The sequence below is a fragment of the Gorilla gorilla genome, chromosome 23 (assembly GCF_029281585.2).
Source record: "Gorilla gorilla gorilla isolate KB3781 chromosome 23, NHGRI_mGorGor1-v2.1_pri, whole genome shotgun sequence".
In the NCBI taxonomy this organism is placed as follows: Eukaryota; Metazoa; Chordata; class Mammalia; order Primates; family Hominidae; genus Gorilla; species Gorilla gorilla.
In genome coordinates, this window is record NC_086018.1 from 29,256,290 (window position 1) to 29,268,917 (window position 12,628).

A 12,628-nucleotide genomic window follows, 5' to 3' on the forward strand; every position below is an offset into this window, starting at 1 on the left:
TACAGACCTGCTCAGCGTTATATGAGCATACCATACTCTTTATGCCTCAGTGCATTTGCACATGTTGTTCCTTCAGGCCAGAATGCCTCTTACTGCCTGGCAATCAGCCTATTAGAGTCTGCCAATACCATCCCATCTTCTGTGGAGGAGTCCCCCGCCAAATCCACCCATACCTCTCCCCACCAATCAGAGACTTTTTCTCTCTGTTATTCTCTTCGTTATTCTCTTCATACCTCAGTTATATCCATTTCAGTATTTGTTTACACATCTAGCATCACTCTTAGAGTGTGAAATTCTCCAAGTGTGGAGCCGTATCTAGTTTGTCTTTGTATCCCAGAGCTTAGCAAAGTGCCTAGAATGTAGTGGGTGCTCAGAGTGTTTTCTGGGTGAATGATGTATTTGTTGAACGACTCTTTGGACACTTGAATAAAGTCCATCCAGTATGCACCATTACCATCTCTTCGCTCTACAATATTCTTTTAGGCAAGAGCTTATCTTTTGAGGTGATAAGATAAGCTCAAACTTATGTAGACTAAGACCTCAGTCTGTAAATGTCATCCCTAAGTCTTAAACCATCAAAACCAGGGCCTCAAGGAATGGCATGCCTTCTGCAACTGTAGCAACCTGCTGTGCTTATTTTTCCGTGTTTTTCATTTTTCCCCAGAAAGCTAGAGTCCCTTCTCCCATAGGCAGTGCTGGCAGTGTGCTAACAAATTCTTTCTCCATACTGCTTACGATTACAAAAAAACCCCTCAGCATCTCATGCCAGACTTGAGTTAAGGTTGTTTTCTTTTGTGTGTCAGCTGTATTCTGGTCATGACTTCCTGATGATGCCCCATAGAGATTTTGCTGAGATCAGAGGGTGCTCCACTCCCATCAGTAGCACTGACTCTTGCAGAAGCACCGTTTCTGAAGTTGGCTAATGTCATCCCTCACATTTGTTTGTTTGAAATTTGTTTTAGTTCCAGAGATAGCACTTTCATGGAATGACGCTATCTTCTAGAATCACTTTTTTTTTTTTTTGAGTTGGAGTCTCGCTGTGTCGCCAGGCTGGAGTGCAGTGGCACAATCTCAGCTCACTGCAATCTCCACCTCCCGGGTTCAAGTGATTCCCCTGCCTCAGCCTCCCGAGGAGCTGTGACTACAGGCGCACACCCCCACTCCTGGCTAATTTTATGTGTTTTAGTAGAGTCGGGGTTTCATCGTGTTGGCCAGGATGGTCTCGATCTCCTGACCTTGTGATCTGCCTGCCTCAGCCTCCCAAAGTGCTGGGATTACAGGTGTGAGTCACCGCGCCTGGCCTAGAATCACCTTTTTATACCATAACGTGAGCACTACTGCCGTGTCACCAAGGAAAGAGAGAGGCAGCTACTGTGGGGTTACAAATGGGTAAGAGTGGCACCAGGAAGGTGAAAGTCTCTACTTAGCCAAGGCTTAGCAAAATGTCAATCACCAAACATTTATTTATTAAGCTACTTTCAGGATAAGAAGATGAACAAGCTATCTGTACATTCATTTTCTCGTTTGTAACAAGGTAATGATAGTGATCTATCCTGCCTGCCTCTGAGGGTTATTGTGAGAATAAAATGAAATCAAGTGGAAAAGCACTTAGGAAAAAGAAAAGCATTGGTTTTCAATTGTTAATGTGGATCAGAAACACTGGGGCTTGTTTAAAATGCAGATTCTTAGCCCCAATCTCAGCGATTCTGATTCTGTATACCTGAAATGGGGCTCAGGAATCTTGATTTTCAACAAGCTGACCAGAGCGTCCAATGCTGCTATTCCTTTAGTTACACTTTCAGAAATATTACTGTAAATCAAATGGCAAGAATAAAATAGTTATTTGAGGCAGTTTTAGTATGTTGGACCTGGAGTCCAAAGACTTGGGTCAAACTCCAGCTTTGTCAGTTCCTAGACCTGTGACCTTAAACAGCAACCTTCTCTGTGAACCTTAGTTCCCTCAGGAACGGCTCTGGTCACCTCCTGCCGTACTCCATTGATGACTCACCACATAAGGCTCCCTGGGAGTCCCCCAAACCTTTGCTCTCTTAACTCCTTTTATAGCCTCCTACATCTCCTGCAGGTGCTGTCTTCTCCTCCTTTTTCCAGGCCCTGCTCTGACACAGCATTCATTCTCCTCTGGGAAGGGTTCCTTCAATGTGTCTCCAAGCACATCACACCCAGGAAGGACCCTGTGGCCATATCTGTCTATCACCAGATCAAACTACGTGAAGGCAGGCACTAGGTACTGTCAGTGCCCAGCATAGGCCTGGCCCATACCAGGTGTCCACAGATGCCTAGTAAAGAAACCTATGATTCAGGACCCCCATGATGAGCAACTATAGCACTAGAACAGTGATAATAACTAATGTTTATAATGCATCTTCAGTTTACAGAGGGCTTTTGTACTCATCATCTAGTTTAGTTCCTGCAACAACCTCTTGAGGAATATAGCACAAGCCGGGCAAGGGAAGCCCAGAGATGTTAAATAATTTATCCAAGTTTATGCTGCTGGGAAGGGCAGCACTGAAATTAAAAGAAAAGTTTTCTGAGCTCAAATCCCATCCCCTTTCCTCAATGTGAGCTCTAGCAAGGTATTCAGGAATCCTGACTCTACAGTTCAGAGCCTCAAATTGCTGGATATGCTGAGTTCTTGTATCTGATTTTTCTAGATTTCCTGCCCACATTCTTACTGTCTAGATATCAGGAAAGAGTTTATCAAATGCCTGTGGAAATCCAAGATAAGGTCTCATGATGAGTAACCCAGTGAAAACATGAAGTCAAGTCTAACTAGTCACTACTATTTCACTACTGCTGACTCCTGATGATCAGCTCCTTTTCTAAGTGCTTACTGTCCACTTATTCCATCATCTGCCTAGAATTTATGTGAAGGAATCAAAGCAAAAGGATCATAAGGCTTCCTTTTTCCAGTATGTTTTTCCTCCTTTTTGAAAACTGGGCCAGGTAGCTATCTCCATTTTTATTTCATGAATACATCCCCAGCGCCTGGTATATAGTAGATATGGAACATTACACTTTGGAAATATTGCACCCATTCTCCAGTTTCTCCAAAGTTACTAACAATGGTTCCATCACTGTGCCAACATATTTTCTTTTTTCAATATATTGGGAAATAATTCTCCCAGTCTGAAAATCTGAACACATTTCATGTGACTTGGTATCCTCATATGTCTTGGGCTTCCAATTCTCCATTCCTAGTTTCAAGTTCGTGAACTGTAAAACAAAGGATTAGACTAAATCTCTAAAGTTCTATCCAGATGCCAAATTCTTTTCTCTTTCCATGATACCTAAGATAGATGCCAAATATTGTCTTTTACCTGGTGTTTGTGAACATGACATCACATTACAGGAGTAGCAGATACTAAACTCTCACTCTGTAAAACACTGACTGAGTTCCATGAGCCAGATACTGAAGTGAGCTTGTTCACATATGTTCTCATTTAATGCTCATAACCCTGTGAAGCTGGGAATTGCTGGGACATTTTATTTATTTATTTATTGAGACAGAGTCTGGCTCTGTCACCTAGGCTGGAGTGCAATGGCATGATCTTGGCTCACCGCAACCTCCGCCTCCTGGGTTCAAGCGATTCTCTTGCCTCAGCCTCCGCAGTAGCTGGGATTACGGGCACACACCACCACACCCAGCTAATTTTGTATTTTTAGCAGAGATGGAGTTTCTCCATGTTGGCCAGGTTGGTCACGAACATTTGACCTCAAGTGATGTGCCTGCCTCAGCCTCCCAAAGTGCTGGGATTACAGGCATGAGCCACCATGCCCACCCGGGACCCTTGTTTTAGAAGGATGACTGCTGCTATAATGTAGAAAGTGATTTGGAAGAGGGGAGGAGTAGGGCACGAAAGATGGTTAGTAGATGGGGGTGGTAATGCTTACCTTTCAGTATTTGGAGGCTTCGGAGTCCTCAAAAATTCTCTTCCTTGATTGGAGTCCTCCCAGCCAATAGAGGGCTTCACACAAACAGTTTCTTGGGTTTTGAATTGTTTGACCAGAGCTTTCTTCCAACAAAAAGTTGGGGTGATTCATTCACTTACCACACCTTGCCTGAACATTCACTTGGGGCTGCCGGTTATGAAGGCTATTGTTCTCCAGCCTGTCACAGACGCTTTGAAGACCTATGCCTCAGCTGGTTCTAAGGAGTCAGTTTGTTCGGCTCCGTGCCAGGTTTCCAACTTATGAAATGTGCTGGAGATTAACACCTCTCCTGCCATTTTATCCCTACTGTAATTGCCAGTCAAAGGATTCCTGCAGTTGCCTCTGGCAGCCTTAACTGATGAATGTTCTGCCAGCTGCTCTGAGGACCTAGAAGAGCAGTTTTCTATCCAGAACCAGTTTCCAAGGGTGGGAGGGTGAAATATATCCTCCAGTGTGACATTTCGTCTCCCAATGCTGGGTGGCTTGGGCCCTTTGAAGTTGGCTCTGAGGAACCACACACTTGGGTCTGAGCAGCCAGCAGCTTATCACATCTGGTGATCAATCCTTTAAAGGTTCCTCCTGAAGTCTGAATTTTTGGAGGTCAAATGGATTCCACCTGGGAGGGGCTTCTGCTTCAACTCAGGACATGGGGAGAAGGCTGTTCCTCTTCCAGGGGGAGGCAGTTTTCATGGCATTGAGATGTCCTCTCACTTATTCCCCACCCACCCACCAAGTCCTTTGTAAGAGGAGTAGGGGGAGAGGAGAACGCCTGCAGCCTCCTGCTCACATTCCTAGACACCGACTCACTGAGCCCGTCGCCGCTGGAACAGCAGAGCTGTGTGAAATGTCAAGAGGAGTTATGCTCATAGGCTCCCTGGCCTCAGTCTCTTTGTGGCTTGCATATTCTTCCATTAGTACTGTGTTCATCACATGGAAATCAGAGGGTACAATTAAAAGATAATTTGCTAGTTCCAGACTTAATTTGGGGCCCCCTTCTTGCCTGATTGAATTACAGGGGAACATAATAGATTTTTGGTGAGAAATAGTTGTCTGTGTGGCTGGGAGAAAGATTGCTCCCAGCTCTCCAGCTGGGCAGCCCTTTCAGTATCCCGTATGTTATTTCCCCACTTCCAGCCCACCTTACCTCCTCTGTGGCCCTTGTGTGTCCCCTAGGCCAGGATCCTGACCTCCTGCTCAAGAGTTTAAACTCAACTTGAGACCCAAGGAAAATAGAGAGCCCTCTGCAACCTCATAGGGGTGAAAAATGTTGATGCTGGGAGCTATTTAGAGACCTAACCAAGGCCCAGACAGAGACAGTGACTTGCTAAAGACCACATAGCTAGCCCACAGTAGTTGTAACAATAGTCTTAATGATATTAATGGCTAACATTTATCAACCTTTAATGTGTCCCAGACTTTGTGCCAAGGGCTTACATCCAGTGCATTGTCGCATTCAAACCCAGACAGTCTGGCTGTGGGCCCAGGCTGAGCTTTGGTATAGCATGGTAGAACGTAGTCTATAATGTCTAGTCTGGGTTCAAATCCTGGCTTCACTTCTCACATTTACAGCTGAGTGACCTCAGGCAAGTGATTTAACCTCCCTGTACCTCAGTTGCTTTATCTGTAAAGAGAAAAATCACAGCACTGTGGAATAGTGTGGGTTAAAATTCATTCATACAAGTAGTGCTGCAAGCAATGTTTAATGCAGGGTGAGCACCTGTTCAGTGCTTCCTTCTTCTGGCTGCCTCTGGGGCTAGAGTGTGGTGTCTTCGTGGTATAGATAGACAGACATGGCTGAGCTCTGCACAAACACCAAGAGCTGTTCTTCACTATTAGAGGTAGTAAACAGAGTGGTTGAGCTCTGTGGTTCTAGAACAGAGGCCGGCAAGCTATGGCCCATTGCCTATTTTAATACGGCCTGTGATTGATTGATTTTTTTTTTTTTTCTTTTTGAGACGGAGTTTCACTCTTGTTGCCCAGGCTGGAATGCAATGGCATGAACTCAGCTCACCGCAACCTCTGCCTCCTGGGTTCAAGCGATTCTCCTGTCTCAGCCTCTCGAGTAGCTGGGATTACAGGCATGTGCCACCACGCCTGGCTAATTTTTGTATTTTTAGTAGAGACAGGGTTTCTCCATGTTGGTCAGGCTGGTCTCGAACTTCCAACCTCAGGTGATCTGCCCGCCTCAGCCTTCCAAAGTGCTGGGATTACAGGCGTGAGCCACCATGCCTGGCCTGATTGATTGATTTTTTTTTAGTAGAGATAGGGTCTTGGTTTGTTACCCAGGCTGGTCTCAAACTTCTGGCTTCAAGCGGTCCTCCCTCCTTGTCCTCTCGAATGCTGGGATTATAGGCATGAGCCACTATGCCTGGCCTATATGACCTGTGATTTTTAATGGTTAGGGGAAAAAAAGCAAAAGAATGCTTTGTGACATGTGGAAATTACATGAAACTCAAATATCAGTGTCCCAGCCTGGGCAACAAAGTGAGACCCTGTCTCTACAAAAAATAAAAAAAACAAGCCAGGGCCGGGCGCAGTGGCTCACACCTATAATCTCAGCACTTTGGGAGGCCGAGGCAAGTGGATCACCTGAGGTCAGGAGTTCAAGACCAGCCTGACCAATATGGTGAAACCCTGTCTGTACTAAAAACACAAAAATTAGCCGAGCATGGTGGCATGCGCCTGTAGTCCCAGCTACTTGGGAGGCAGAGACAAGAGAATTGCTTGAACCTGGGAGGCGGAGGTTGCAGTGAGCCAAGATCGCGACACTGCACTCCAGCCTGGGCAACAGAGCGAGACTCCGACACACACGCACGCACGCACGTGCACACACACACACACACACACACACACCGGGTATGGTGGCCTGTACCTGTGGTCCCAGATGCACTGGAGGCTTACGTAGGAGGATCACTTGAGCCTAGGTGGTTGAGGCTACAGTGAACCATGTTTATACCACTGCGCTTTAGCCAGGGCAACAGTGTGAGACTGAATCTCAAAAGAAAAAAAAAAAAAGAAAAAAATCTTTCCATAAGTAAATATCTATTGGAACATAGCCATGTCCCTTAGTTTATGTTTTATATATGGCTGCTTTTGCCCTATAATGACACAATTGAGTGGCCACGACAGTCTGTATGGCCTGCAGAGCCTAAGATATTTGCTCTCTGGCCCTTTACAGAAAAAGTGCCTTGACCTGTGCTCTAGAGCCATATGTACCAGGTTTGAAACTCAGCCTCACAGCTGGGCGTGATGGCATGCATCTGTAGTCCCAGCTACTCTGGAGACTGAGGTGAGAGGATCACTTGAGTCCAGAAGGTCGAGGTCGAGATTGTAGTTAGCCATGATGGCACCACTGCACTCCAGCCTGAGTGACAGAGAGAGACCCTGACTCAAAAAAAAAAAAAAAAAACACCCTCACCACTTATCAGCTATTTGTCTTGAGAATAGTGACATAACCCCTCAGAACCTATTTCCTAATCTGTTAAATGAGGCTGATGACGTTTCCTCCTTTTACTGGCAATTTAAACGTGATGGATAATAAATGCTAAGCACTTAACACAGGGCCTAGAAGATATTAACTGCTCAATAAATGGTAGCTTCTTAACAGTATTCAAACCCATGTGCTCTTATCACATGCATTGTTGTCCCTGTGTCCAGTTGGTGGAATGGGAAAAGGCTCCCTTGTAACCCCATCTACCATCTTTATCAGACTTTCCTGCCATGGTTCACAGTAAGAGATAGAAGCTGCACGGTGACTTCTGGCTCTTTACAATGGTGAGAGGTGTGTGCCTGGTAAGGGAGAGCTGATGTCACTGCCCCAAATCCAGTAGTGAGATCTGAGTGTTCTGGTTTCCTCCAGCAGCCTTGCTTTTTCCTTTACAATCCTGCAAGCAGGGAGACAAGGGCTTTCTACATGGTAGGCTCTGGTTTGGTCATCGTCACAACTGGGGGCTGTTCAGGTGGGCTCCCATTCCAGATACCTAGGCTTATCAATCCCTTTTGGCACCCCAGGCCTTTTTCTCCCTCATGCCCCATTTTTCAGTTTGAAAAGCATGGTTATCACTGGACAAGTAGAAGAAGCTCCACTGTCCACTGAGGCCAATGGATGGTGTTCTGCGTGTGAACACTCAGTGAATAGTGAGTGAATGAGAGTAACCTGGGCTCCATCCTATTTGCAGAGAGCTTTGGAAAAGATTTTTCTCCTTGAAGAGCCAGAATGAAGCCTGGTAGTGGGAGAGCTCCAGCTCTAGAGTCACATGAGCCTACATTTAAATCCCAGCCCTGCCACTGACTCCCTTTTTGACCTCGAGTGAGTTACCTAATCTCTCTGTACCTCACTTTTCTTGTCTGTAGAGTGGGAATAATTCCTGTCTCAGAGAAATAAAAGAGTACATATAGTGTTTGCCACATGGAGACACATCAGGTGTAGGTTAATACTCTGGGCCTTGTTTCCTTATTTGCAACACAGCCCTGCCCTGGAGTGGAAGTGGCACCTCCCATTGGTCGGCTCTTGAGGCTGTCCCCAGCCAGGCAGAGGGAGGGAATGAATGGGAGCCCTAGTGCCAGGACAGAACAGATGGCAGCTCAGAGCTAGGATGGCTCTCTGGACCTGTCTCTCCTACCAGAGGTCCCCCCGTCTGGTGTGGCTCTTCCTGGACCTGGCATCCTCTGCTTTTTTTTTTTTTTTCACCTCCAAGCAGAATTACTGTCCTGTAGGCAGCTCCTCTGCTTGAGGACATCTGGGGCCAGATATGTTCACCTTCTATCCTGCCTTGCCCTTCCCTGAGCTCAGGATGGACGCTCAATCGGTCCCAGTTATTGTCTGCAGCGCCTGCCTGCAGCCTCGATCCAGCCCAGCTCCACCCCTTGCCTGCAAGGTCTGTTTCCTAACAGCTGCTCCAACCACACACCTCGGTTCTGCGGGAGCCCCTCCTCTTCCTCCCTCCCTCCCTCATTCAGGGGTGGGACTGAAGAAGAAGGCTAACTTGACAGCAGCGCTTCTTTCTTAGCTAGTCACCGGCCCCTGCTCAAGAATGCCAGTGTGTGTGTAGCCTCCGCAGAGAGGTCGTTTTCTCGGAGTCCAGAGGGGCCGCCTGAGCTTCTGAGAACTAGGGAGGAGCCATCCCAGCCATGAGCCCCTGTGGGAATCTGCTGGGGGCCAAGTGGCCTGGAGTCCTCAGGCTCCCCCAGCTGCTCCGGAGGGAGAGGTGAGCTCAGGGCAGCCTGCCTGCAGCCAGAGGTGCCGGGAGCCCCGGGCCTGTCATGGTGGCCATCTACAGCCAGCCTGAGGCAGTCACAGACGGATTTGCAGCTGAGCCTGTCTATCTGGTGTGGGAAGAAGATGGGGAGTTACTTGTCAGTCCCGGCTTACTTCACCTCCAGAGACTTATTTCGGTGAGTTGGTCTCCGAGTTCCCCTCTCCATCTCTCCTGGCCCCTGGTCCTGAGAGGAGGGTGGTCTCCCTAAATCTCCTTCTCACTTAGTCCTTTACCATCGGTTCTGCTGGGCAGAAGCCAGTGGAGGTTATACCCAAGGAGAATCGGCCTTGTGAGGTACCCCCATTATGTCCTGGAAGTGCTGAGGGGAGGGATATACCCAGAAGGAACTTCTTAGGGAGCTCCAGCTCCCCTTCCATCCCAGACAAACCTGAAGGAGCCTCCAAAGGATGCCACTGACCTGCCAATTGTAGATGTTACTGCTTCCGGGGGGAATAGCAGAAATAGAGTGCTGTTTCTAGCTCTCACATGTCTTACCTGCGGGCCATGCTGCCTGCCCAGGAATTTGTCCCAACAAGCAGGATGGGCAGGTTTTGCCAAACTGTGAAACTGGCAAGTCCTGGGTGTGGGTAGCCTGGTACACAGTAGGCACCTTATAAACGTTTGTTCTCTTAATGGCAGGCACATTTGCCTCTGGCCTTGAAGGGCTTCTGAGCTCCCAGGTGAATGTAGTTGCTGGGGAAAGACCTGGGCGAGTGCTTCTAAGACTGGAGCAATGGGCTTTAGAGTGTTCCTGAGCTGCTGGGCCAGCCCCCACACCTCCTCAGTCCCTAGGCCTAAGTACCTCCACGAGCCTCTCTCTGTGGGGCTTCTCAGAGGGAGATGTGGAAACTCTACCTCTAACCTGGCTTTCTTTGCTCATTGCCCCACTCCACCTCCCATAGAAACTCCCCAGGGGGTTTCTGGCCCTCTGGGTCCCTTCTGAATGGAGCCATTCCCGGCTAGGGTGGGGTTTGTTTTCATTCTTTGGGAGCAGCCTGTTGTTCCAAATAGGCTGCCTCCCCCTCACCAGTGGTCCTGGTTGACTTTTCCCTTCTGGCTTCTCTAAGCTAGGTCCAGTGCCCAGATCTTGCTGCCGGGATACTAGTCAGGTGGCCAGGCCCTGGGCAGAAAAGCAGTGTACCATGTGGTTTTGTGGAATGACTGGACCCTGGTAGATTGCTGGGAAGTGTCTGGACGGGGGGAAGGGGGAAGGGAACTGGTCCTTAATGCTGACTCTACCAAGCGCCCTGCTAGACACTTTATCCTTTAATCTCTCAACAGCCTAAAGAGATTATATATCCCCATTTTACAGATGAGGCAACCAGTTTCAACAGAGTTAACATATGGAGCCTCACTGGGCAGCTTTTTCTGTCTTCCTGACTTTCTGTCATCCTTCAGGGGGCTGCAGGTTTGTTTTCTTCTCCTAGTGGAGAGGAAATTCTCAGGTTTGTTTTCCTCTCCTAGCAGAGAGTAAAAAAAGGGATAGTTTGCCTGACTTGTTGAAGGTATGGCTGAGATCGTTTTCTAAAGAGCCAATGGAAATTGATCTTGAGTTTAGGAGAAAGCTTTTACCATGTGGAATTAAGATGCCAAGTGTTGAAGTAGCCACATTTCAGGTCCTCATTAATTTCTCTTAATCCTGGGAAGGCAGCTTAGGAGAAGGGTTGTTCCTTTAGGAGCCAGGAACTATACCCGTTTTACCCTTGGAGAGGCAGGGAAGCCAGGGAGGACACAACTTCTCAGGAAGAGGAGAAGCTAGAGCAGATAGTGAACTCTCAACCTGAACCTTTAAGGGCCAGACCACTAATGCCACCCAAGTCCACCTGCCGTTTGTCTTGTTCTGTCCCAGGCTTTCTGGAGAACCTGATCTTCTTGCCCCCACCCCCAAGCTCCGTTTGCCCAGCTAGAGTCTGGGGGGTACTGACTGACTTTCCTTAGACATTCTTCCCTTCCCCAAATAAGAGGCCACATTCCTGAAGTCACTTCTGAAGAGATAGCTGCCACACAGGGCTCTTTCCCCCCAGGGAGGGACCACCCAGACCCTCTGCTCTCCCAGGTATCCGTTACCACATCACTACCTGGTCAGAAAGCTGTTTCTGCCATTAGCCCCTCCCTCTTTTATTATAGGATATCCTCAAGGGCTCCTCTTTGGGCCTCAGTTTCATCCTTGGCTGAAAGTAGAAGCTAGACTTCTTGGGCTCCTGAACAGGGTCCTTGCTGGATTCTGTGAAACAAATTAAGTTCTTGATCCTAGGCCTCTGGGGGAGTACAAAGTCTATGGGAGTTCTGGGGCTGTGGTTGCAAGGAAAGTGACGCAACCAGATTCCATGGGGACATGATCAGGCGTGACATGTGAGGGAGGAAGAGGGAGCAAGGGAGTGAAGAATACAACTTCTGTGTCCCATACACCCCTGCCTGACAGGCCATACATACTCAGCAGAGAATGCACTGTCTTTCCTACCACACTAGCATGAGGAGTGAGCTGCAATTACCACTGTGCTTCCAAGTAAGAAAATAACTCAAACTGGAATTTACAAAAGAGGTAAATTAGGGAGTGGCTTTTGTCGGACATCTTTAAAGCATTTTTCTTTTTATAGAATTTCACTTAATGTCCAATACTGATTTAATGAGCTTGGGTTTACACATTATCTCTTGAAGAAAACAAATGAACCTTTGTGTTCCAAAGCAATCCATGTTTAAAGGGAAAAAATTATGCATAACTCTGCCCAGCTTCACAGTAACCTTGGCAGGTGCCTTAGGTCCTCTGGGACTCTTTTTTCCTTATCTGAAAAATGAAGGACTTGGATCAGGTGAATGGTTCCCAGCTCTGCAACTTATGTGGCTCCTCAGAGGCACACAAGCTCTTTTCCATTATTTGCCAAATAATGGAGGCCCTGTCTTTAACTGCAGTACAACTACACAAAATACTTGAAACTACAGTCTTCCTGGTTTTTGGTTGGAACTGAATCAGTGCACTCTAGCCACACTTATTTCTTGCTGTTCATAGGCTTCATTATGTGTTTGGTTAATTTTTTAAAACAACAATAACATATTCCATAATAATTACAGCTTAATTGGCAGACTGTTTCAGTCTATAGGATCTGCAGGAAGGAGGAGTAATAAAGGGATTTTTGACTGAGCTCTTATGGAACAGAGCCTCTCTAGGCCCCTGTCATATCTGCCCTTCTGGGCCCTGGGGAAAAGTTGGCATCCCCAGTTGTGGTGCTCTCCAGGTGCCCTCAGGCTGTGGTGGAGGGAGCTTCCCATTCTCTCCTTCAGCCCACTCAATTCAGAGGCTAGGGGCTGAAAGAAGCTTCTCTACAACTGGCTGTTCACTGGGAGGTTAAGGGATGACCATCCAGCCAGGCCTTCCTCAGGACATGGGAGGGCTTATGCTTTAACATGTGTAAATCCACTGC

The 12,628-nt window shown here is 47.4% G+C and overlaps 1 protein-coding gene across 11 annotated transcripts in view; it reads left to right on the forward strand.

The window, feature by feature from the left end:
- LIMK2 (LIM domain kinase 2) overlaps window positions 1-12,628 on the forward strand; it is a 69,366-nt gene that overhangs the window by 28,735 nt on the left and 28,003 nt on the right. For 2 of the 11 annotated variants that reach the window (XM_019018247.4, XM_055374243.2), the window contains exon 1: window positions 8,961-9,345. The exons of 7 other annotated variants lie outside the window; for them this stretch is intronic. In XM_019018247.4, coding sequence (XP_018873792.1) covers window positions 9,293-9,345 — 53 coding nt within the window. In that variant the 5' untranslated portion in view covers window positions 8,961-9,292. Of the gene's footprint in view, window positions 1-8,134; window positions 8,261-8,959; window positions 9,346-12,628 lie in introns of those variants that run through there. 2 more of the 11 variants (XM_019018245.4, XM_019018246.3) reach the window with 2 other exon arrangements.